The sequence below is a fragment of the Schistocerca piceifrons genome, chromosome 5 (genome assembly GCF_021461385.2).
Source record: "Schistocerca piceifrons isolate TAMUIC-IGC-003096 chromosome 5, iqSchPice1.1, whole genome shotgun sequence".
Lineage (NCBI taxonomy): Eukaryota > Metazoa > Arthropoda > Insecta > Orthoptera > Acrididae > Schistocerca > Schistocerca piceifrons.
Genome location: NC_060142.1, coordinates 278,050,259 through 278,078,225, shown reverse-complemented (window position 1 = coordinate 278,078,225; position 27,967 = coordinate 278,050,259). Strand labels below are relative to the sequence as shown.

The following is a 27,967-nucleotide window of genomic DNA, read 5'->3' as shown; positions in this document are numbered from 1 at the left end:
TATCTTGTTTTGAAACCAAATCGTTATTTGTTTGCACTGATTCGTAATAAAGTTCAGCACCTAAAAATAACTGTAAGTCATGAGAATGGTGAACTAACAATTTTAATTTGGCTGATATAATAGTAATTTTCGAGATGAGATGAAGTGATTTCTTGTCCTATATAAACGAAAAAGTTGAAAACCATCAGTTTCAATCATTTCCATTACTTTTTACCTAGATGTCAAGCAGTGTAGTTTTCTCTTGAGAGGTCAGATATTAATGATGCTAGTGTAGACACAAAAGATTGTTGGAGCAAAACACAAAATTATTGTGAAAAGCATGGAGTATGAATTTCGAATTGTTAGATATATTTCTGTATATGATATTGAATTAGTTAAAAATAATCTTCAGAATAATAAAATACCAATGTCATTTTAAGAGCTACAGACTAAAGAGTTTGCCAGATTACATGGTAAAAGTAATTTCGAATTATATATCACAAATCAGTATATATCGATGGAATTTGATAGGCTTCCCTTCATTTCTGTAGTATTTCAGACAGATAGGGAGAATAACACTCATTACTACTTCTCCCATCTTAAAGTTTATCTAAACTCCATTAAGAGATGTGGAATTTGAATGCAACAGATACATTTCTGAAAGCCTTCGACTATTACTATAGTTTTAAATAATTATTCATTTGAAAGAAGATGTTTTTGTGAATCTTTATAATTTTATTGCGAATTATTCTTTGTATGCTATGAGTTGCAGCAGGAATATCTTAGCAACTCAAAAAACAGCTATGAAAGTGTGTTCTGTATTTGGTAGTAAGACACCTGAAAATACTTTAGGTTATATAGCAATAGTCTTGGAAAGGATGAAAAAATCAGCTGACAAGTTGTGCAACACAGGTTTATTAGAACACTACATTTACGTAATTTTAAAATTATCTTCTTTAGAAAGAGAGTGTTACACCTAGAAATAGAAAAACAGAAATAGTAAATACTAGAAGCTTAGCATAAACACTTCCAAGTTACATATTGTGTTGGAAAGGTACATTGGAATAGAGACATCTGACTCTTGTCAAATATAATTTCACTTCAAAAACAATAAAATGACAAGTCATGATTATCAGATAACATCAGTGTCAACTTCACATATGAAACTTGTCAACTGACTAACATACTAGGCTCTTAAGTTTACTAGCACTCTGAATAGAGAGAACCACATGTTTAATGCAGAAGAAATTATTTAAAATTATTTTAAAAACCCTAGTCTTAAAACTCATGATAACAGAAAAATTCTATAAAAACATCAAATCATTAGCGCAATTACAGGTACAATGCATGAATCTTTCCTCTCTGGAAACACAGGCTGTTGATTCATTTAGGTGAAAGAAGAAGCTAAAAAAATTTTAAAATCTAATTACAACTGTGACAATATAAAATAAAACATGATATCTTAAAATAGTTGTGCATATTGGAGTTTTCTTTCAGTATGACATCTGAACTATAATCTAAACTATCTAGTGCTGGATAAGTGACATAAGAAGCTGTGTATGTGAAGTAAATGATATCCTCAACACGGTACATGCAGCCAGTAAATACCCATCAAGTGGCCATGAGTAAGGGCGTAAAGCCGTCCACGTAATTCTTATTATTATGCTTCAGCTGTTTCTGCTATAATGAGTTTTGAGACAAGGGTTTGAAATAATTTGTTTTTACCATCATTTGCTTTGAAAAATGTCTTGTGTATGAAAGAGCAGTGTTAATGATAAGCTTATAATTTTCTATAGTCATGCACTACTCTTTTGGCAGTTACTGATTATTTGTAGTTAATCATACGCAGTTTTTGTCAATTGATTTTATGTAAGCCACTCAGTGTACTTATTTGTGCTTTTCTGGTACGTTACACACATGGTGCCCTCTGTACAGAATTACCTTATCTTAAGAGCCTAGTATATATCCCAGTTGACAAGCTTGTGAAGTTCACAAGACATCACACTCTCCTCCTGAAGAAGATAATTTTATAATTAACGAAACCTAGATCAAAGATTCTAATAAACCTGTGTTACATAACTGGTTTGCTGATTTTTTTTTCGTCATTTTCAAGACTTTCACTTTACACTTGCTATTTACAGCCATATACAAGATTTTATATAGCGATGTATGGGGAGCAAAACTTGTCTTATTAGTCATAACATACATTTTCACAGAAAACGTCCAAGATGTGTCTTAATGCGTTCGTTATGTATGTAAATTTATCAGCTACTTGCAAAGTAGAATAAGATACTTGAGTTTCCTCAACTATCAAAGTTTAGGATCAATAAAAAACACGACGCTTCTGATTCTGAAATTGTTGATACAAATATGGTAAGAATATTAATAGTATTTTAAATAATAGATACAGAAGTAGTTTACTTGGCAGAAATGTGAAAAAATTATAAAAATGCACTGTCAGTGCTAAATGATAAACCTGTTTTTAGAAGATACAGAGGTTAGAAGGATACGGAGAACGAAATACTAATGTATGAAACTAAATTTTCTTAACATATTCATCCTATAAATATAGTATATTTTCTATATTGATGTATTTAGTGCATTTTTGTATACTTTGTATATTCATACATTAGCTATTTTTGTGATTATATTGTACATTATACTTTAAACATAGTGTGAGACTACTAACATGAAAAGGTGGCTAAATTTTCGATTTGTTAAAAAAGGACTTACAATAAAAATGAAACAGGCTTAGGAGCACACTTTTCAGTGAAGCAATGTGAAACACTAAAGTGGCCTCATTGCCTCAGTTTACATCTGCTGGTAAGTGACAGAAAGACTGAACATAAACCTTTGTCTTTGATACTTGTCCACTCAGCCACCACTGACAAATGCAAGGACCATACTGTTGCTTTTTTCCATTTATCATCATTCATTTGTTGCACCTAAGCACTGTTTCTCATCATGAGCTAATTGGTCCAATGGTTAAGTCATTCGACCACATTGAAATCCCTGTAATGCCTTATCAAGTAGTCTTCTATGATTTCCCTTAAGGTAACTGACTCGAATGCTAGTATGGATCCTTTGCAAAGGACATTGCACGTTTACTTTGCCATCCGTATAGTTTCCGAGCCTATTCTCCATTCCAAATGATCTAATGACCTTTTATTGATGTGACGAAAAATCCTAATTTTCAATTTTCTATTTTCCTTTGATTGATACATGGCCCTGCTGATCCTGTACCTTTACAGCGAAATGGCTGTTGGTAGGGGTATGGTGTCGCCACAGTTTCCCATGCAGGCATATTTGCCATCATTTCCGATTTCATTCATCTAAACTCCCACATTCACTGGTATCCAGCACAATCACGTCCTGTCATGAACATCAATTAAATTGAACAAGCAAAAAGTGTAATAATCTGAAACTGGAACTGATAACTTGTATTACTTTTAGTCACATTCAGTACCAAACACATTGTGATGCGTTTTTTCTGTTGTTCAAATAATGTCTCTCACAGTGTCATAATGTAAGGTAGGAATGTTCATTCCTAGATGTGGAGGATATATGTCTGTTTTTGAATATCCCTTTGGTATTTTGCAGGTGTGGTTCCAGAACAGGCGTGCAAAGTGTCGCAAGCACGAAAGCCAAATGCAGAAAGGTAAGCCAAATAAATTTCCACTGGTATGTGGATGCCTATTGTCATATCTATTACGCAGGATGTTTCAGAATAAATCTTTCAGTTTGCAGTGGAGTGTGTGCTGATTTGTAACTTAAACCTTTAGAGTCAGTAACACTGACGATAGTGTACTGTAAATGGAGCACTTTGACAGGTGGAACCAATGATAGGAAATGCAATTAAGATTTTGTATTGATTTCATTAATATGTGAATTACAGGTAAGTGCTGTGCTAGAGACAGAGCGCTCCCGGGCACCATGTCACCAGGGAGAATGAAATCGATTGCCCTATCGCATGTGGGGTGTTGTGAGACAGGCTCTCAGTGTGTCAGTCAAGGGCATGATAGGAAACGGGGCCAATATGACTGCATCTGTTCGCTACTCGACTCATTGGTCACTCCAATTAGTGAGTAACGGACAAATTGGGCAATTCAAACGTCAGCGTTAATATTTGAAAGTGAGTATCTTGACTCAGCCAAACCATTGATTACTGTGAGTGTACTGTTGAGGGCAACAGTACGTGATAGCAAGTGTGGCTGTTGCTATTACGGATCATAGACGCTACTTCAACGCTGGACAACTACAACTGGTTAGCAGCTAAACCATCCCATATCCTGAGCTTAGACTTTATGAATGTGAAGTTTGTATTGGTAATCAATGCATTGTTCTAGAACAAAATAAGACTGTAATACTACATTTAAGAAATTGATGTGTTTCACCAAATTTTATGAGGCGTTCAAAGCAAATACTACTTATTCTGGAAAGTAACTGAAATATTTGCAACAGTCAGCTAAATTCATACGATAGTGTACGGTATATTAGTGTATAATAGCACATTCTGAACACCTCCTGGACCAAAAGTACTGAAAACAAAAAGAAATATCTTTCCTTTTTCGAAGGCTTGCTTATTCTGCTATAAACGGCTTACTTCAAGCAGATCCTGAGAGCTCCTGGGACTTGCAAAAAGTAAAATAAATAATGCAGAGAAAGTACATGGTGTGAAGTATATGCCACAGTCAGGTACAGCGAATATTGATTATTCCCTGAAGTAGGAAAAAATAAAAGTTTGATGTAGCATATATACAGGGTGGTCCACTGATAGTGATGGGCCAAATATCTCACGAAATAAGCATCAAACGAAAAAACTACAAAGAACGAAACTCGTCTAGCTTGAAGGGGGAAACCAGATGGCGCTATGGTTGGCCCGCTAGATGACGCTGTCATAGGCCAAACGGATATCAACTGTGTTTTTTTAAAATAGGAACCCAAATTTTTTATTACATATTCGTGTAATATGTAAAGAAATACGAGTGTTTTAGTTGGACCACGTTTTTCGCATTGTGATAGATGGCGCTGTAATAGTCACAAACGTATAAGTACGTGGTATCACGTAACATTCTGCCAGTGCGGACGGTATTTGCTTCGTGATACATTAACTATGTTAAAACGGACCGTTTACCAATTGCGGAAAAGGTCGATATCGTGTTGATGTATGGCTATTGTGATCAAAATGCCCAACGAGCTTGTGCTATGTATGCTGCTCGGTATCCTGGACGACATCATCCAAGTGTCCGGACCGTTCGTCGGATAGTTACGTCATTTAAGTAAACAGGAAGTGCTCAGCCACATGTGAAACGTCAGCCACGACCTGCAACAAATGATGATGCCCCAGTAGGTGTTTTAGCTGCTGTCGCGGCTAATCCGCACATCAGTAGCAGACAGATTGGGCGAGAATCGGGAATCTCAAAATCGTCGGTGTTGAGAATGCTACATCAACATCGATTGCATCCGTACCATATTTCTATGCACCAGGAATTGCATGGTGACGACTTTGAACGTCGTGTACAGTTCTGCCACTGCGCACAAGAGAAATTACGGGACGATGACAGATTTTTTTGCACTCGTTCTGTTTAGCGACGAAGCGTCATTCATCAACAGCGGTAACGTAAACCGGCATAATATGCAGTATTGGGCAACGGAAAATCCACGATGGCTGCGACAAGCGGAACACAGCGACCTTGGCCGGTTAATGTATGGTGCGGCATTATGGGAGGAAGGATAATTGGCCCCCATTTTATCGATGGCAATCTAAATGGTGCAATGTATGCTGATTTCCTACGTAATGTTCTACCGATGTTACTACAAGATGTTTCACTGCATGACAGAATGGCGATGTGCTTCCAACATGATGGATGACCGACACATAGCTCGCTGGATTTCCACCATTGGACACTTGAAGTATGGACGTAGGTCTCTTAGCGTAAAGAATCGTCGTATCTATTGGAATATCTCTGTTCAGAGAATAATGTAGCATGAAAACTAAGAGTTTTGAAAAGGGCAAGGATTTCTAGAAATTACATGCTACATTCTAAGACAGGAAGATGACGCACCACGAAAGCGGTATTGAATAGCATATATCATTACAGGTGGATTGGTCGTCGAAGAGCCATACCATGGCCCGCACGTTCATCAGATCTGACGTCCCCGGATTTATTTCTGTGGGGAAAGTTGAAGGATATTTGCTAGCGTGATCCACCGACAACGCCTGACAACATGTGTCAGCGCATTGTCACTGCATGTGCGAACATAATGGAAGGCGAACTGCTCGGTGTTGAGAGGAATGTGGTTACATGTATTGCCAAATGCATTGAGGTTGACGGACATCACTTTGAGCATTTATTGCATTAATGTGGTACTTACAGGTAAGCACGCTGTAACAGCATGCGTTCTCAGAAATGATAAGTTCACAAAGGTACATGTATCACATTGGAACAACCGAAATAAAATGTTCAAACGTACGTACGTTCTGTATTTTAATTTAAAAAACCTACCTGTTACCAACTGTTCGTCTAAAATTGTGAGCCATATGTTTTTGACTATTACAGCGCCATCTATCACAAAGCGAAAAAAGTGGTCCAACTAAAACATTCATATTTCTTTACGAACTACACGAATATGTAATAAAATATGGGTTTCTATTTTAAAAAACGCAGTTGATATCCGTTTGACCTATGACCGCGCCATCTAGCGGGCCAGCCATAGCGCCATCTGGTTTCCCGCTTCAAGCTAGACGAGTTTCGGTCTTTTTTAGTTTTCTCGTTTGACGCCTATTTCGTGAGATATTTGGCTCGGTCACGATCAATGGACCACCCTGTATACTGCGTAAGGGCTAATGAGGATACCATATAGACCTCCTGCTCGTTATGGGGTGCAGAAAACGGCGCTGCACATAGGTATCTCTGTTTAGTCGGTTTGGGCGCTGGATTTCCACCATTGGACACTTGAAGCATGGAGGTAGGTCTCTTAGCGTAAAGAATCGTCTTACCTATTGGAATATCTCTGTTCAGAGAATAATGTAGCATGAAAACTAAGAGTTTTGAAAAGGGCAAGGATTTCTAGAAATTACATGCTACATTCTAAGACAGGAAGATGACGCACCACGAAAGAATTATCCGAATGGGATGGATATCGGTAGATGTGATGTACATGTACAGACAAGCAAATGAGTAGAATTTCATAAAAACTTGATGATTTATTCACAAAAGAAGCAATTCAATAACGTCTAGGTCCACCCCGGCCCTTATACTATCAATTATGAGGCTTGGCACTGATTGATAGATATGTGCCAAATTGTGTCCAATTAGAGCGTTATATCATCAAAATCCCGAGACACGCTCACATTTCAGCAAGATAATGCTCGCCCGCAGACTGCGAGAGTTTCTATTGCTTGTCGTATTTGTCAAACCCTACATTGGCCAGTAAAGTTGCCAGATCTCTTCTCAATTGCGAACGTTTGGAGCATTAAAGTTCAGCGCCTTCCAACCAGCTGGAGATTTTGACCATTTACCGCGCCAGTTGGAAAGACTCTGGTGCAGTATCCCTCAGGAAGACATCCAACAACTCCATCAGTCAATTCGAAACCGAATAACTGCTTGCATAAGGGTCATATATCGAGCAAAGCTTTATTGACTTGCTCAGTTTGTGAAGCTCTTTCTCTTAAGCAAATCAATCATCTGATTGTTGCGAAATTATAATCATTCGTCTCAGAGTGCATGTTTAACACAGAATTTTTACAGTTACTTGTGCGAGGGCCCGTCGACGTTGATGGTTTTGCGAGCTAATAGACTTCAGGGAGAATTCCAATCAGCAAAAGGCGCCCATACATACGCTAACCGTACTTGCTGTCAGCAACAAATCCAACTTGGTTCACCAGTCACACGCAGCCTGCAAATCATAGAAGGTCGATTATGGGAACTCAGAACGCCTTTTCCAGTTCATAATGGGTTTGGTACAGCAGCCAATATGTATGATATGAAGAAAGAAGCAATCTTGGTTGCAGACTTAATTTTTCTTATTGTTTCCTAATAACGCGTTTCACCTTCATCTAGGCATCCTCGAATAGCTAATATTTGGTAGCGGTTGGTATATGGGATACCGGGCATAAAATATCCCAGCAGGTAAATGTCCCAGGCCTGATCCCGTTTGGTTTGCACTGGACTGCGCTACATGCCGTAATAAGGGCACCGTGCAGTGTTTTTAAAGCATTTACCTGTTGAGATATTTTATACTCGATATCCCATGTACACATCGCTACCAAACATCAGCCAGTCCGAAGATACCTAAATAAAGGTGAAACGCGTCACTGGGAAACAACAAAAAAATTTGACACTGCAACCAAGACTGCTTGTTTCTTCATGTTAACTCCGAAAGGGAAAGACCGTCCTCTAAAATAAATATAACAGACAGACTATTTTCGCGAACGTAGGCGGAAACGACTGAAAGAAAAGGCATTCCGCTCACATTCACACTTACGTAGTCTGCACACCTTTGTTCTGTCTCAGCGCTTAGTGAAATACTGATTACGTCGAGTGCATACTGCGTTTAGTCCATGTGTCACATATCATGTTGTCAAAGTTGTGATAAATTGTTGCTGTCCTAATTCATAAATCAATTGCATTACACATTGTATGCCTACTGTAGTATCGCTGTCCGCCTCAGAATCTTGCATCTCTCTAACGTGCAGAGTGTAATTGTTAGTAAGGTGCATGAGGTTTTAATGGTGCTGCATCAGTTTTTGATGTGCCCCATGAGTATTGCCGGACGCGTTGCATACAAAAACACCAACTGTTGTGTTGCCAAAAACGGTTAAAATCTTCATAGTAGAAGTTATATGTTTTATATCAGTGTTTGTCAGCAAATGTATTTGTTAATTATTACGAATAGTCTACTTTCCGCATTCACGTCTCATGTTGTCGCTGTAACAGTCAGTCGCGTCGCGCTTATTACGGAATCAACAAACATTCAGAGAACATTCTAATTCAGATAGGCTTATAAACTGTGTGTAATGAAAATACTTCTGTTCGTATATTGTGGCACGAGACCAACAGCGAGCTGTGTCACGAAAGTCATGCTTCCACTTGTGAAAGTGATCGATCAGTAGCATTGTTACGATGAACTAACGTTAATTCAAGAAACTGTGACAAGTATCAAAATTAAAACTAAATACCCGAATAGTGATGTTCAGATAGTCCAGGTGCTATTAAACGCACAGCAGGGCAATAGGGTGCAATGCATTACATATACCCTGTCTATGAAATGCTGATAACAGCTCACAAATATCATATGACTGGTCTGTGGTTTTCATTATGTGCATGTACCGCAGCTTGCAAGGAATAAAACAAACAGTTACAGGGTTGAATTATAGCTGGTGCTTGCAGAATTGAGAACATAAGTGACGAGTAGAAACGGTCACAATGCAATCTAGGCACACGGCTATTAAGTATTCTGATCCACGTGCCTGTATCATTAGTTATGTGCGAGAGATCCCTGGGCTTAGGAAATCTTATGCAAGGACTACCATCTGTTTTAATCCCTCAGGCCACTTATATCACGTACTCAAATTTTTGGATGAATACTTTTCCAATGCTGTACTTCTCTAAACATCAATTTCGTGGAAGTTATGGTAGAGTGATGTATTAAACACTGGTGTAAACTAATAATTATTAGATTTGAAGAGTCCAAGGGAAAAACCTGGTAAGTCACAATTCTTATTTTTTTCAGGAGACGAAATTTAAAGTCTCAAGACTCATAAAATTTTAGTTTTTCAAGTTCTGTTCTTCATTTTTGTTTTAGACCTTAATATACCTTTCAGAGAAAGAGTACTGCTTAAATTATACACATCTGAATAGGATTTACAATAATATGATTCAATTTTATTACGAAGGCAGGTCGTACAGAGGAAAAATATGCAAGTCCATAACAGATTGCAGGTAACTACAAGATTTCAGATTCATGCTACAACAAATTATCTCATATAATCATTTAATAATTTTCTATAAAAGGTCCTGTGCTTTTTTGATGTTGGATTAATGCAAAAGACGATCAAAATACACTTGCACTTCACTACGGCAAAATCTTTTTAAGTCTCTTAAATCTCTGTATTTCTCAGTAGATATTTTAAGATCGCCTGCAAAAAATCAGAATTCCTTAATTTAAATAACTATATGCCTAATACTAAAAAAATTCTTATTTCAATAAATAAAAAAGACTTTCAAATCATATTGCTATAAAAGAATTACTATACCTTCATATTTAGCTGAGGGTAGGCTGAACTCGCCTTCTTTCAGGCTGGAATCTTGCCCTTTCTTTCCACGAAGAAGTAATGAAGCTTGCTCATATGCTCCATTGTAGCTTCCTCTACGCTGAACCAGTGCTGCATGGTATCGTGTGGCCTCCAGTTCTCTTATTGGCCTGGACTGGAAAGGGAGTTACTCCTTGTGTATTGTATTATCCAGATGCTCTGTCCAGCATTTGATTACCTATCTCTGGTTGCTCCTCAACATCAGTGATGACAAAAGGCGAAGGCTGTGTGCGTGAATTTAGAAAAACCTGACACCAGTCCTTTGGAATTTGACATTCCTGAGTTTGGTCTATCATACCAATATTTTTATCACATTCGAGGTACGAATGACCTCTTATGGGGAATGTCATCTTTACATAGTCCAATCGTTTTTCTGTATGGACCAGATGGTGAAGGAATCTGAACACAGTGGTATTCTTGTTTTGCCCTCCGCATGAGTCACAGAAGATCTCCAGATGTCTGACTTCTGGATTTAGAAAATTGTGCACAAAATGGTGAAGGAACGATGAAACTTCGTCTGCTCCTTTTTGGCCTGTGCTCTCTGGATACATGTAAAAATAGCTGTCCCCTGCTGCCAAATATGAACATTGAATAGAAATACAGAAAGCTGTCGTTTATACTAAACTTCATTTGTCTTTATATTTAGACAAGGAAAGTTTTTGCTATAGTCCATCATAATTGCAACCTTTGATGGATTTTTTTGACATTCCATCTTTGCTTTTTTTTCCTGTCATAGAACACTTTTTGTTTTCTGAGATGCAGTTCATGGGCTATTTCATTGGGTCGAAGTTCGGAATGAAGCCTTACTTTATTTTCAACAGATGATGTTAAAGTCAGTTCCTTCAAATTTTTCTTCTTGGCTAGATACTCATCGCAGGAGCCACAAGTATCAGATCATGGATATGCAAAACTTATATTCAAATTTGAACTGAATATAGTGCGGTATGTTTCATACGACACGTTCTGATCCTGAAACTTCTCCTTCAATGTATGGAACATTTTTTCAATATTCAAAGACTCTGGTAGGTAAATTGTTTCTGACTTCGTCAAACTGTAGTGGCTGTTGCGACCTTTAAAGGATTTAATGTGCCCTCTTATTATTGCAAGTGTTTCATCTCTCAAAGCCTGTGGGCAGGATCTGTGTTTCAGTCGGCCGTCTTGTAGAGGTTGGTCTCCAGATTTCAGTTTCTTCAGTAAATTATCTACCTTGCCCTTCTTTATTCCATGTAATGACATGAATGCTTGCTTGCACAGATGTACTTCTTGGACATTTCCATTAATGGAAATACAAACACTGAATTTGTATGATGCATCACGAAACTTTGCTTCCTGCTCTTCTCTTCTAGGACCCCTTCGCTGTACAGAGACCACTGTGATTAAACCACTTAAATACAGATTTATTGAACTTGATTTTGAAAGTGGTTCATGTTATTAATAATATTTCTTTTATTTTCATCACTGACAATATCAAAACAATTGTTTTTGCACTTACATGGTTCTCCTGTTTCATGTGACTGCAATCTTAAACGTTTGGAGGCTTCTCGTGACCATACTCCTTCCTTTTCTTTGTCAGCTTCTTTGATGATATTCTATAGTTTTCCTCGCAAGTAGATGAGTCACTGTCTTCTTTATTCATTTTACACTGACAGAATACAATGCTAGATCTAACTTCCTTCACAAATTCCACAAAGCTAACAACAATGGTCAACTTATACACGACAATGACTGTGGCAACAACGACAAAACAACGATAACATTAGTGAAAACAAACCTGCGCGGGCTGGGAATCATTAAGTCAAAAAAATTTTATCGTTGCATTCTCTGGACTTTTCAGGATATTCCCCTGTTTTGCGTGGACTTATAATGTTTTTCGCCTGCTCGTGCTTACAAGATTTCAGAATATCTTTTCACTCATCAGGTTTTTGAGCATTTCTGTAAAACGAGCTAAAACTACACTGGCTGGTCTATTAAATTATGAAAAACAAAACAGAAATTTTGGAATTTTGGACTTATCAGGTTTTTCCCCTGGACTTTTCATTTGTTTTTGGATGGATCCGCCTTGAGCAGAACATAGTTTTTTTTTTGTTCTATTTCCCAGACATGTTTCGCGTCATCAGTAGGCTTTTGTTTTCTTTCTTGTTACAACTTACTGTGGTTTTGCTGTTTTTTATGTTTTAATTGCGCTCGTTTTCTTTCATAGAGTGTCATTTTTCTATTTTCTGCATCACTGTCACTGTGAAAAACTGCACTTTGTAAATTTCATTATCACTGTTAACAAAATACGAAAACACGATCAGCGAAACATGTCTGGGAAATAGAAGAAAAGATAAAATTGTATTTTGCTGAAGGCAGACCTACCCCCCTCCTACCCCCCCCCCCCCCCCCCTACCCCAAGAAAAAAAATCCATTTGTAAGTGAACACGGACAGAAGAGCTTCAATCTCCAGATGTGCGGCATGTTAAAAGTGGTGGCGGCAGCAATTTATATATGTGGGGACACGGAATGAGATGGTAAAACAGACTGTGTGACAAGAACAGATTTGGAAGAGATCAGACTTGAACTGACCAGTACAGACGAAAAGTAAACAGTGTCAAAAGCCGAGGATATTAGGTGTCACATGCCACAGATAAGAGAAGGTCAGTATTAGGGTTTTCCCCGAGTCCGAAAAAGAAGGAATTCCACGGAACCAGACTTCCTTTGGGAATTTAGATTGCAATGGCGGAATCAGTGCAGCAATGAAATATGGTGAAATGTTATTGCTGTATTCACCAAATACTCTTGGTGTCAACACAAATGCAAACCACCGAAAGTAGTTCCTGTTATTGAAAAGGCTTGCTTGCACGCAGCAACTATGCAGCCTCATCATGGGGCCAAATAGATTTAGTTACATTACGCCAAAACTCACAGCAACACAGATTAGCATCAATTAACAATAAATAAATTATACATGTCTGGCAATGCAGTTTGAAGTTCATTTGCACTGATCAATCTTTGAACACTGATTAATCCAATACGAATCGAATGAGTTACGACTAAAATAACTATCCAGATGGGCTCTCCTTGGCGGCGACTGTAGATAACTGAAACTGTCTTGAGGCACGATGTTGACGATCTCGAACTGTTGATACACTCTGTCTTGGCAGAAGGTTTTCCACTTCGGAAATACTTGCATGACGTAAGGCAGGAGCATGACATAGTCCGTATTTCGAGCGCCCTCTATGACGTCAGATCGTAACTATGTTGTGCTACACTGGAGGCTGGCCTCACCGTGTGCGACCCTTTCTATATCGCTGTATCTCGAATCTCTGAAGGACACAGCATTGAGTACATATATCTATGAGCTGAGCGTAGATTACTGCGCATGTTCTCAACATCAAACCGGGCCAGTCACGTGATTTTGTGAAGACGCTGCTTGTCTACAACTTGTGGTAATGGGTAAACTTAAATACACTCCTGGAAATTGAAATAAGAACACCGTGAATTCATTGTCCCAGGAAGGGGAAACTTTATTGACACATTCCTGGGGTCAGATACATCACATGATCACACTGACAGAACCACAGGCACATAGACACAGGCAACAGAGCATGCACAATGTCGGCACTAGTACAGTGTATATCCACCTTTCGCAGCAATGCAGGCTGCTATTCTCCCATGGAGACGATCGTAGAGATGCTGGATGTAGTCCTGTGGAACGGCTTGCCATGCCATTTCCACCTGGCGCCTCAGTTGGACCAGCGTTCGTGCTGGACGTGCAGACCGCGTGAGACGACGCTTCATCCAGTCCCAAACATGCTCAATGGGCGACAGATCCGGAGATCTTGCTGGCCAGGGTAGTTGACTTACACCTTCTAGAGCACGTTGGGTGGCACGGGATACATGCGGACGTGCATTGTCCTGTTGGAACAGCAAGTTCCCTTGCCGGTCTAGGAATGGTAGAACGATGGGTTCGATGACGGTTTGGATGTACCGTGCACTATTCAGTGTCCCCTCGACGATCACCAGTGGTGTACGGCCAGTGTAGGAGATCGCTCCCCACACCATGATGCCGGGTGTTGGCCCTGTGTGCCTCGGTCGTATGCAGTCCTGATTGTGGCGCTCACCTGCACGGCGCCAAACACGCATACGACCATCATTGGCACCAAGGCAGAAGCGACTCTCATCGCTGAAGACGACACGTCTCCATTCGTCCCTCCATTCACGCCTGTCGCGACACCACTGGAGGCGGGCTGCACGATGTCGGGGCGTGAGCGGAAGACGGCCTAACGGTGTGCGGGACCGTAGCCCAGCTTCATGGAGACGGTTGCGAATGGTCCTCGCCGATACCCCAGGAGCAACAGTGTCCCTAATTTTCTGGGAAGTGGCGGTGCGGTCCCCTACGGCACTGCGTAGGATCCTACGGTCTTGGCGTGCATCCGTGCGTCGCTGCGGTCTGGTCCCAGGTCGACGGGCACGTGCACCTTCCGCCGACCACTGGCGACAACATGGATGTACTGTGGAGACCTCACGCCCCACGTGTTGAGCAATTCGGCGGTACGTCCACCCGGCCTCCCGCATGCCCACTATACGCCCTCGCTCAAAGTCCGTCAACTGCACATACGGTTCACGTCCACGCTGTCGCGGCATGCTACCAGTGTTAAAGACTGCGATGGAGCTCCGTATGCCACGGCAAACTGGCTGACACTGACGGCGGCGGTGCACAAATGCTGCGCAGCTAGCTCCATTCGACGGCCAACACCGCGGTTCCTGGTGTGTCCGCTGTGCCGTGCGTGTGATCATTGCTTGTACAGCCCTCTCGCAGTGTCCGGAGCAAGTATGGTGGGTCTGACACACCGGTGTCAATGAGTTCTTTTTTCCATTTCCAGGAGTGTATTACACGTGTTCGTCTTGTGTTGTATAAGTTTCCGCGCGTTTGAGTTTTAGGAACAGGTATGGTGCAGTACTTTCGTTGTTACAGATGCAAAGATAAGTGTGTGGAAGGAGGACCAATCACTTTTCTTACATATGTACAATAAATGTATAATTGTGAATGTCATGAGGCACTTTGTAAGTTGAAAAATATCGAGATACGATGTTATACAATCTTGTATTGTAGAGATAATTTCTGTGATTTTATGGTCAAGTGTTTACGAAACAAGCGCTAGATAAATTTAGAAGAGTGTGTGAGAATATTGCTAGTCAGTGTATACATATCGGTGCTATGTTCACATGAAAGTCTGATTAATTTCCTCCAATTTATGCAGGTTCTAGAACTCTTGTATGTAGTTAAGTATTTCCCCATGAGCACGTTTCCTATACGGTGTAATAGTAACGTAATTAATTAGAACAGAATCGTGAATATGAAACAGTGCGATAGAAAAACGTATAAAAATATTGTTGGCTGTCATTTCTTTTGTTTCTGCAAAATTCGAGGATTGATGTATTTTTTATTTTTGTGCGTAGTGTATGATTTTACTTTTCTGATGAGATGGCGAAAAAATATCATAGATATTTTACTTGTTTATAAAAAGCGGAAGTATAAACAAAGAAAAACTGAAAATAATAATGGACAAGCAGATGATGCAAATCGCTTACCGTGTTTACTGTCAGAATTTCATAGCTCCAGATGCGTTGTTTTTTTCGTGACATTTCGGTGTTGTCTACAGGGCATTGTAACGTAATTAATTAGAACAAAGCTTCGACAACATGAATAAGTGCAATGGGAAACGTAAAAAATATAACTGATTGTCATTTCTTATCCCGTTAGAACTGAAAAAACGTAAATAAGGGGGAATTTCAGCTGCGGCGAAAAAGCACAATACCATTGCTCTCCAAATCTTTAAGCCAATTTCACTTCATGGTAACAAAGTTTTAAGATGTCTGTAAAACACACATGCGAAGTTTCATTCTGCTTCTGAAGTTGACCCCTCCATAGCAGCGAATAACACTCGAAATACGCTAAGCGTTGTCCGGCCTAAAATGCTCCGTCCCAAAATCGTGCGAGGTGAGCTGCAGCAGATGTTGCTGACAGAATTCTCGTTCTGCGCGTCCGAAAGCTCACTCCATAGATATTTATACTCCATGGGACACAGCAGTTGTATTCATGAAATTCTGAGCTAAGCTTTATGAAGGTCACACACAATTCCCGGGTACAGGTTGTTCCAGGAGGAACGGTCAATATTCAGGGTTGCTATAGAAATGATCATTCGAAGCAAAAAAAAGTCTAAAATGCATACCTTTGAAGAGATTTGTTTCACATTATCGAAGATAAAGATTTGCTCATAGCTCTTAAATTATGCCTTTTAGAGCCCATGTTTGCTAGACATTTTTTTCCCAAGCGAGTGTTCCTGTCATAGCCCTAAATATTGACCATTCCTTCTGAGACACCCTGTACACCAAAATGATCGTAAAAATAATAGGAATTCACTACCGCTAAACCTACCCATTAGCATTGCTCTTATAAAAGTTACTGTGTTTCAGCAACTAAACGTCTCAGACCAATAGTCATTGCACAACTCAAGTTACAACCTGGTTAATTAATACTGAAATGCAAATTGTGCCAGATCTTTGAGTCCTCCATAGCTACACAGTATATGAACGAACACGAGAAAGCTACAATCGTTTACTTTCCATTTGATATGTAACATTTGCAGTTTTATGTTAGATTGTTGATAATTTGAGTAATGACTCATGTTAACGATTAACAAGAATACAAATCTCATTTTATGAGACGTGTGTGGAAAAAGTTGCTAGCCGCAGTGTATGAATGACAGCAGCATGTGACCCACTCTTAAGATGGACAGTGAGCTAACATTATTACTTTGTGTCGTACGGTTGCTTAATCTCCCAGTATTATATTTATTTATTTAAACTAAAAGAGAGGGGAAGAAGCTTCCACAGAAGGTCACCTCGAGTGAAAAACGCGTGATACGATGCATCCCACTTGTCAACAATGCAGGCGATGAAGGTATTCCGATGTGGGGGATTCTTATACGGGGTGGAAAGGGGTCCCCGGCCTATCTACCATCGTCTGTCATCGTCAAATGTTACAGTACAGGTCCCTGCTTTCCGACAATGTACACCCGTTAATTTGCACGCATGGCTCGTAAGCAACCTGTGCTTTCAGCAAGGCTATCTGTCAGTCTGTAGCTCCGAAACTGAGTTAGTTCCACACCACCGATTTTAGGATGCTTGTAAGCGCCACCAACCTCTCATCCAGGGTTACCTGGCCTCAGTCCTACTGACATATCTCGGACGCCAAAGAGCGCACACTGGAATCAACTACAAACTATCTCATTTCACGAGATGTATGTGAAAAAAGTTAACAAGCTGCTTGTCACTTCTTGGAAACTACATTTTCATAATTTTTGCAATAAATCTGTCCACAGTTCACAACTCTCTTCTAGCGGTTGCTACAGGAATTTGATGAACATCCAAATAATGCTCTCACACGTATTAAACGGATGCGTTATTAAACGCTCGGCTCTTAGCTTCAATTGCGCACATGACCATATGCTATTGCAGCCCATTCATTTTTTTAAGATAGAAGAATAACATATTTATGTACATTTAACCATCTAATGTAATGATTGAACTGTGCACATGTTGTTGGCTTATGCAGTCCATTCACACTTTTTTAAAAAACCATATAATAATTGAATTGTGATCTAGAGTGATTAATAACCAAGCTACAGCTACAGCATCTTTCAGTTATTTTTGTATCCAATGTAAGCAAGCATATCTCCAACATGCATAACATCTTCGAAGTGACAAGATAAACACAATGTACAGCGGAGAGGACACACAACAAGTAGAAGTATGCAGATAGAATGAGATTTTCACAGCGGAGTGTGCGCTGATATGAAACTTCCTGGCAGATTAAAACTATGTGCCGGACCGAGACTCGAACTCGGGACCTTCCCCTTTCGCGGGCAACGGTAGAGCGCTTGCCCGCGAAAGGCAAAGGTCCCGAGTTCGACTCTCCGTCCGGCAAACAGCTTTAACCTGACAGGAAGTTTCAGTATGCAGACAATTTACGTTTATAGTACTCCTGTACATACTATTTTCTCTTACAAATCCGTATTTTTTAACTTTAAAATTATCTTTTCAAAAAACTTTGTATCGTCAGCAAAATACGTACAATAACCTACACTGCCCTTGGTCTGCTGCTGTGAAAGGCGTTTGCGCTCTTCACGAACACCATCTATGTAAATAAACAATTCTCCACCTGAAGATAATGGTGATGATGATGATGAGCGTTTGGCGTCAGTGGCCGGGAGGCCCCTCGCGGGGCAGGTCCGGCCGCCATATCGCAGGTCTTATTACATTCGGCGCCACATTGGGCGACCTGCACGCCGGATGGGGATGAAATGATGATGAACACAACACAACACCCAGTCCCTGAGCGGAGAAAATCTCCGACCCAGCCGGGAATCGAACCCGGGCCCAGAGGACGGCAATCCGTCACGCTGACCACTCAGCTACTGGGGCGGACTAAGATAATGGTGTGAACCACTGAGACGTGTTGTGGCAAAATAATTAAGTGACCCACGCAGAAAACTGTTTTATTCATATTAATAATTCTTATTCCGATTTTTCGATTGACAACCTTTCAGCCATTCTCGCCGTGGGTCGCTTGCAAGATTTTTAAATCACTTTACACAATACTGTGGAGCAAAGGCGCGTGCGTCAGAGATAACATTTGAGAATGGCTGTAAAGTTGCCAGCCGAATTATCGGAACAAGAATTAATAATATCCCGGATGCACGCCCGAAACTTGATGGAATATTCGATCCGCCGGGAAGACTTCAAGAAACATAAAGCTTGCTGTATATTTGGTATCAAGGAGCATTTTATCATTATCTTTAATTAAAATATCATCTTGTTTCTTAATAGTCCTTCCTGTTCCCCTTCTATGCTCCATATTGGTTTGCTTTTATGTTCATTATTATTCATCTCTGACATGACACGCAACCTTTTTAACTTTTTTATAACTCTTATAAATAAAGAACAATGCCATCTATAATATGGAAATAGTTGCAAATCCACGCTTATCCTGACAGCCTACACAGTGTCCAAAAACTCAGTGCCCAAACTAACAGGGAGACGACAGAGATAAAAACAAATATGTTTCGTAAAGCGACCATGTGTCGGAAACTCATATTGTTGGCGTACTGAGTATGCAGGAGGTTATAGTGTGTCATTGAGAACGAAACTGTGTTAAATGTTTTTCACTGCTTTATTGTTCTGATCACTATTGCATCAGAATAAATGTTCAAAACGAGCACCATTAACCTCTGTGCAGAGCCGGTATCGACATAGCAAGGAGTCTCGTGTTCACTGAAGGATGTGTGGTGTGTTCTGTGTTTGTGTTGTTGCTGCAAGAATTCTTGCAACCAATTCCACCCCCGAATTACAGCGATGGAATACACCTCGGCTTTCATGTATACCAAGAGAAAGAAGTCTGATGGGGAGACGTCCAGGGAGCTTGCAGACCAATGCACAGGTTCTCCCCGGCTGATCCACCGACTGCCATAAATACTGGTTATTACCATTCGAACTGGTTCCGTAATGTGTACTGGAACCCCATCATGCTGGAACCACATTCTCCTTCTGCCTTCAGCAACATGGTATACAAAGTGCAAGTCTCGGAGTTCTTCCCATTTGTAGAGCTTCATGTTGTCACTGCAACTGTCATACAGGCACTAGTGCAAACCGCAGTTTACCAACTCAGTGTCGAAGGGAATGACATCATAGCATACAACGTATCTCAAACTAAAATTTGGTGTAACAAAGTTAGACATAACGACATTTATGTGCTCCACTCGTGCAATATCTACACATGCCCAATGTTCACGCAATATTGGTTTCTGACACATGGTTGCTCTACAAAATATACTTGTTTTTGTCTCCTGTATCATCCCTGTTAGTTTGGGCCCTAAATTTTGAAAACCCTGTATGCATGAAACTTCCTGGCAGATTAAAACTGTGTACCGGACCGAGAGTCGAACTCGGGACTTTGCCTTTCGTGGGCAAGTGCTCTATCATGTTAGCACCCAAGCACGACTCACGACCCGTCCTCACAACTTCACTTCTGCCAGAACCTCGTCTCCTACCTTCCAAACTTCACAGAAGCTCTCCCGCGAAACTTTCAGAACTAACATTCCTGGAAGAAAGGATACTGCGGAGACATGGCTTTGCCACAGCCTGGGGAATGCTTCCAGAATGAAATTTTCACTCTGCAGCGGAGTGGGCGCTGATATGAAACTTCCTGGCAGATTAAAATTGTGTGCCGAACCGAGACTCGAAACCGTAACTTTGCCTTTCGCGGGCTAGCGCTCGACCATCAGTCATGTCGTTCAAATGCCTGGGTGCAACGTTGCAAGGCGATATGAAAGGGAATGAGCATGTGAGGATCGTGGTGGGGAAGGTGAATGTTCGACTTCGGTTGATTGGGAGAATTTTAAGAAACTGTGGTTCGTCTGTAAGGGAGACCGCATTTAGGACGCTGCTGCGACCTATTCTTGAGTAATGCTCGAGTGTTTGGGATTCGTACCAGGTCGGATTAAAGAAAGATATCGAAGTACACTACTGAACATTAAATTTGCTACACCATGAAGATGACGTGCTACAGACGCGAAATTTAACTGACAGAAAGAACATGCTGCTATATCCAAATGATTAGCTTTTCAGAGCATTCACACTACGCTGGCGACGGTGGCGACACCTACAACGTACAGACATGAGGAAAGTTTCCAACCGATTTCTCATACGCAAACAGCAGTTGACCGGCGTTGCCTGGTGAAACGTTGTTGTGATGCCTCGTCTAAGGAGGAGAAATGCGTACCATCACGTTTTCGACTTTGATAAAGGTTGGATTGTAGCCTATCGCGATTGCGGTTTATCGTATCGTGACATTGCTGCTTGCGTTGGTCGAGATCCAATGACTGTTAGCAGAATATGGAATCGGTGGGTTCAGGAGGGTAATATGGAACGCCGTGCTGGATCCCAACGGCCTCGTATCACTAACAGTCGAGATTACAGGCATCTTATCCGCATGGCTGTAACGGATCGTGCAGCCACATCTCGATCCCTGAGTCAACAGATGGGGACGTCTGCAAGACAACAACCATCTGCACTACGACGTTTGCAGCAGCATGGACTATCAGCTCGGAGATCGTGGCTGCGGTTACCCTTGACGCTGCATCACAGACAGGAGCGCCTGCGATGGTGTACTCGACGACGAACCTCGGATGAATCCAGGTTCTGTTTACAGCATCATGATGGTCGCAACCGTGTTTGGCGACATCACGGTGAACGCACAGTGGAAGCGTGTAATTCGTCATCGCCATACTGGCGTATCACCCGCCGTGATGGTATGGGGTGCCATTGGTTACACGTCTCGGTCACCTCTTGTTGACGGCTCTTTGAACAGTGGACGTTACATTTCAGATGTGTTACGACCCGTGGCTCTACCCTTCATTCGATCCCTGCGAAACCCTACATTTCAGCAGGATAATGCACGACCGCCTGTTGCAGGTCCTGTACGGGCCTTTCTGGATACAGAAAATGTTCGACTGCTGCCCTGACCAGCACATTCTCCAGATCTCTCATCAATTGAAAACGTTTATTGAAAACGTTTGGTCAATGGTGGACGAGCAACTGGCTCTTCACAATACGCCAGCCACTACTCTTGATGAACTGTGATATCGTGTTTAAGGTGCATGGGCAGCTATACCTGTACACGCCATCCAAACTTTGTTTGACTCAATACCCAGGTGTATCAAGGCCGTTATTAAGGCCAGAGGTGGTTGCTCTGGGTACTGATTTCTCAGGATCTATGCACCCAAATTGCGTGAAAATGTAATCAAATGGTTCAAATGGCTCTGAGCACTATGGGACTTAACATCTATGGTCATCAGTCCCCTAGAACTTAGAACTACTTAAACTTAACTGACCTAAGGACAGCACACAACACCCAGTCATCACGAGGCAGGGAAAAAATGTAATCACATGTCAGTTCTAGTATAGTATATTTGTCCAATGAATACCCGTTTATCATCTGCATTTCTTCTTGGTGTGGCAATTTTAATGGGCAGTAGTGTATTTTTTCCACCTATGTGCTCTCTCCTCTGCATTTAAAAGTGGAGTTCCTGTTGCACTCTTAGTGTCACCACCCTAGCTTTTAATATCAACGAAAATTGTTCTGGCTTTCTTGTACGCTAAGTCTGTCCTTCCGACAATCATTTTTTTTTTCAGTTTCTTCACATTTTTCATGCAGCCATATCATCTTAGGTTCCCTGCACTTCCTATTTATTTCATTTCTCAGAGACTTGTATTTCTCTATTCCTGAGTTTCCCGGAACATTTTTGTACTTCCTCCTTTCATAGTATTTCTTCTGTTACCCATAGTTTCTTCGCAGTTACCTACTTTGTACCTACGTATTTCTTTCCAACTTCTGTGATGGCCCTTTTTAGAGATGTCCATTCCATTTTCTTCTACTCCTTCTCCTACAATTGCATTCAAATCCCCCATGACTATTAGATTTTCGTGTCCTTTTATGTACTGTGTTACCCTTTCAACATCCTCGTATACTTTTTCTATCTCTTCATCTTCAGCTTGCGACGTTGGCATGTATACCCAAACTATCGTTGTCGGTGTTGTTATGCTGTCGATTCTGATGAGAACAACTCTATCACGGAGCTGTCCACAGCAACACACTCTCTGCCCTACCTTCCTGTTCATAACGAATCCTACTCTAGTTATACCATTTTCTGCTGCTGTTGATATTATCCTATACCAGAAATCCTTGTCTTATTTCCATTTCACTTCACTGACCCCCACTATATCTAGATTGAACCTTTGCATTTCCCTTTTCAGATTTTCTAGTTTCCCTACCACGTTCAAGCTTCTGACATTCCACGCCCCGACTCATAGAACGATATCCTTTCGTTGATTATTCAGTCTTTTTCTCGTGGTCACCTCCCCCTTGGCAGTGCCCTCCGGGAGATCTGAATGGGGGACTATTCCGGAATCTTTTGCTAATGGAGAGATTATCATGACACATTTTCAATTACAGGCCACATGTCCTGTGGATACATATTACTTGTCTTTAAGGCAGTGGTTTCCATTGCTTTCTGCATCCCCATGCTGTTGATAATTGCTGATTCTTCCGCCTTTAGGGATAGTTTGCCACCCCTACGACAAGAGAGTACCCTGAACCTCTGTCCGCTCCTCCGCCCTTTTTGACAAGGCCGTTGGCAGAGTGAGGTGTGACATCTTATGCCGGAAGTCTTCGGCCTCCGATACGAAGACAGAATGCGAGAAATTAGGGCTCATACGAAAGAATATAGAAAGTCATTTTTCCCTCGCTCTATTTGTGAATGGAACAGGAAAGGAAAAGACTAGCAGTGCAAGAGAATACCCTCCGCCACGCGCCGTTCGGTGGCTTGCAGAGTACCTTACGTAGAAACAGACGTAGATGTGCATGGTGTGGTATTGTTTTCAGAAGCTGTGACCCCAACTGTCGGCGTTTCTGCAGTTCCTGGCGGCCCTTGTCCAGCGCGGCGATAAGTTAGCCGTTAGCTGAGAGCAGAGTCCTTACCCTGCGAGAAGAAACAAGAAGTTGCGTGCTGTGATTTAGAGCCGCGCGCCGCCGACGGCCGTGAATCAGCGGCGCGTATTTCTGCGCTTAGCGCTGCGCTGCCCAGCCCTATATCACGGCCGTAATATACAAATTGGACGGCGGGAAGTGGCCTTGGGGGAACGCGATATACTGGCGGGGGTGCCCTGTACCAGGCGGACTGCTCCGGGCTCCGGGAGGGCAAGCCCGAGTTTGTCCCGTGGCGAAGCGCCTGCTGCGCTGACAAAAATACCCCCTTCACGTATATACTGCTGGCCATTAAAAAGGGCAACACAAGGGTAGCATGAAAAGTAATTCTACTTAATGCGCGAATGTACTCCTGGTATAATAGGTAGAGTATATGATTTAATTTATAGGTTTATTTATTTATTTGACGTATCACTCTATATGAAGCGCCAAAGAAACTGGTATCGGCGTCTGTATTCAAATACAGAGATATGTAAACAGGCAAAATACGGCGCTGCGGTCGACAAAGCCTGTATAAGATAAGTGTCAAGCGTAATTGTTAGATCGGTTACTGTTGCCACAGTGGCAGGTTATCAAGATTTAGGGGGAGGTCTATTATTTTTGCAACGGCCTTGCCGCAGTGGATACAATGGTTCCCGTCGGATTACCGAAGTTAAGCGCTGTCGGGCGTGGCTGGCACTTGGATGGGTGACTATCTGGGCCGCCATGCGCTGTTGCCATTTTTCGGAGTGCACTCAGCCTCGTGTTGCCAATTGACTAGTAGCGGCTCCGGTCAAAGAAAACCATCGTAACGACCGGGAGAGCGGTGTGCTGACCACATTCCCCTCCTATCCCCATCCTCAGCTGAGGATGACACGGCGGTCGAATGGTCCCGATGGGCCACTTGTGGCCTGATGACGGAGTGCTTGCGATCTTTGGCCTGAAAAAAAAAAAAAAAAACATGTCCTTTGAGAATTTTTTTTCGAGATGTGTTATAGATATCAATGTCAAATTTGGTGAAAATGTTTATTGATATTTCCACTACAAACTGGAATATTTTCGACCGGAAATGTCGAAGAGCAAAGGTGGAAGTGCCGTCGGAATGAAACAAAATTTCGATGTAGAACCCCACGCGCGGTATGTCACAGGTCAGCCGGCTCGTCTGAAATCAAAATTGAGTTGACGTTAGCGAAGTATATGAGATTCTTTAGGAGTTGTACCTCGCTTAAGTTAGTTGGACCATAGGAAACAAAATGGCGGCCATTTGAAGAAAATAGGGTAATTTTCATAGATTTCTCGACTTCGTTGGCCAAGTAAAAATTTTTATAGTTGATGGATCGGAATAAACGTGGTACAACTCCTAGGCAATTTAGTTAGCTTCGTCGGAAACAAATAATCATGGCAATCGCTTCAGTAGATTTGAAGTTACCATACCGCGCGATAAAAAAAATTCATTTCGAGAAAAACGCATTTGAAACTTTGACTACATACAAAAATAATATTATTCAACTTACGTTCAATATGCTATTCCGGGTCCGTAAACAAGTCCTTCCTCTTCCTCACAGAGGGCGTTCTGCTCGATCTGGGCCATCCCGTGCTGCTCGAGAGCCGCTCGTACGGCCGGTGACAAGCGGTTTTCGGCCGCTTGAATCCAGTAGTCGTCCGAATGCTTGGCGAACTGCGTCGAATAGAGTCCCAGGGTGACGTCCATCGTCGTCATGGTCTTCAGAACTACTGAATGCCCTTCGTTGAAGCTGCTCACTGTCAGGAAAGTCGCAATCTCCACAGTCTTTGCACCAGAATGCAAATGCTTGGGGGCTAACTTCCAAACACACGCGTTCAAACTTTCATTTAAATTTTGTGTATTTCCTTCCAAGCACCGGTACAATAGCTCGTCCACCGAAAGAAAAAAACTGGTGCGTGAAAAAGGCCGATTTCAGGCTGGTGCATTTTTTTCTTCAACCGCGAATAACAAACATTTCCGTTGCGTATTCGGAAAAACCGTTTCAGGGTTGGATTCTTAACACTTTTGTGGATCAAAAAATGCAATTTTAGAAAAATTGATTTTTTTGAACCAAAAGATAGTAAACCTCGCCTTAAGTGCGTTTGAACGTGGTGTTCTGGTCGGCGCAAAAGCGATAGGACACAGCATCTCCGAGGTAGTGGGGATTTTCTCGTACGACTATTCCACGAGTTTACCGTGAATATCAGGTATCCGGTAAAACATCAAATCTCCTACATCGATGCGGCAGAAGGAAGATCCTACAAGAATAAGACCGACGACGATTGAAGAGAATCGTTCAACTTGACAGATGTGCAACCCTTGCACAAAATTGCTGTAAATTTCAGTGCTGGGCCACCAACAAGTGTTAGCGTTCGAACCATTCAATGAAATATCATATGGACTTTCAGAGCTGAAGGCCCACTCGTGTACCCTTTATAACTGCACGACACAAAGCTTTATGCCTCGCCTGGGCCGGTCAACATCGACATGGCGAACTGCGTCCATGGCTGGAACATGTTGCCTGGTCGGACGAATCTTGTTTCAAATTGTATCTAGCGAATGGACGTGTTAGGGTATAGAGACAACATCATGAATCCATGGATCCTGGATGTCACCAGGGGACTGTTCAAGTTGGCGGAGGCTCTGTAATCGTGAGGGGCGTGTGTTGTTGGAGTGATATGGGACCTCTGATACGTCTAGATACGACTCTAACGGGTGACAAGTACGTAAGCATCCTGTCTTATCACCTGCATCCATTCAAGTCCATTGTCCATGCTAACGGACTTAGGCTATTCCAGCAGGACAATGCGATTCTCCACACGTCCAGAATTTCTACAGAGTGGCTCCAGGAACACTCTTTTGAGTTTAAAAACTTCCGCTGGCCACCGAACTCCCCAGACATGAACGTTATTGAGTATATCTGGGATGCCTTGCAACGTGCTGCTCAGAAGAGATCTCCACCCCCTCATCCTCTTACGGATTTCTGGGCAGCCCTGCAGGATTCGTGGCGTCCATTCCCTCCAGCACTACTTCAGACATTAGTCGGGTCCATGCCACGTCGTGTTGCGGCTCTTCTGCGTGTTCGCGGGCGCCCTACACGATATTAGGTAGGTGTACCAGTTTCTATGACTCTTCGTTACATAAGGGATGATCAAAAAGTTTCCGTCTGAGGGCGTTGGAGCACCATATATGCAACCCGCTCGACTCCGATGCGGGTCTATAAGCACCGGCATGTACGCAAGGCATTAGTGTGGCATTCGTGTCTTTCCAACGTGTGTAGTGAATGCGGAAACGTGAACTATGGTGACGTTATTACCAAATGCGTCCAAACAGTACCAGTGTGCTGTTGTTCTTTACCTGGCTGCCGAACGCCGTAGACATCCATCAGAGAATGAAGAATGTGTATGGACAGCAAGTGTATCTAAAACAACTGTTTTTAAATGGTGCGCCAAGTTCGGTTCTGGTCGAGATTCGATACAAGAGGCCGGTCGATCTGGGAGGCCAGCCTCATCCATTACAGACAACAACAAGCCAGTAGTTAATGGTGCGATTAGAGCGGACCGCCGCATAACCATTCGTGAGCTAGCAAAGGAATGGTTCAAATGGCTCTGAGCACTATGGGCCTTAACATCTGGGGTCATCAGTCTCCTAGAACTTAGAACTACTTAAACCTAACAAACCTAAGGACATCACACACATCCATGCCTGAGACAGGATTCGAACCTGCGACCGTAGCGGTCGCACGGTTCCAGACTGAAGTGCCTAGAACCGCTCGGCCACATCGGCCGGCGCTAGCAAAGGACATCGAAGTCGCCTTATGTAGCGTGAACACATTATTCGGCAGGAGTTAGACTATTGTAAGCTATATGGTCTGTAGCCAGTGAACACACCGGGCGTTGAGTGCCGAACAAAAAACAAATCGAATAACTGTATGCCTGGAGCACGTGATGAGTGTCAATTTTGAAGGCAACACATTCCTTGAGAGCAACCCAGACGACAAAAACTAGTGCCACCACTGCGAATCACAGTCGAAAGCGTCGACGATGCAGTGATATCATCCATCGTTCCCTCGTCCCAAGATGCTCAAGAGCTAGTTATCGGC

At 41.9% G+C, this 27,967-nt stretch overlaps 1 protein-coding gene across 1 annotated transcript in view; it reads left to right on the top strand.

The window, feature by feature from the left end:
* Positions 1-27,967, top strand: part of LOC124798941 (short stature homeobox protein 2-like) — a 183,661-nt gene that overhangs the window by 111,071 nt on the left and 44,623 nt on the right. Inside the window, exon 4 of the mRNA XM_047262474.1 lies at positions 3,580-3,637. Within this exon, the coding sequence (XP_047118430.1) occupies positions 3,580-3,637 (58 nt within the window). The remainder of the gene's footprint in view (positions 1-3,579; positions 3,638-27,967) is intronic.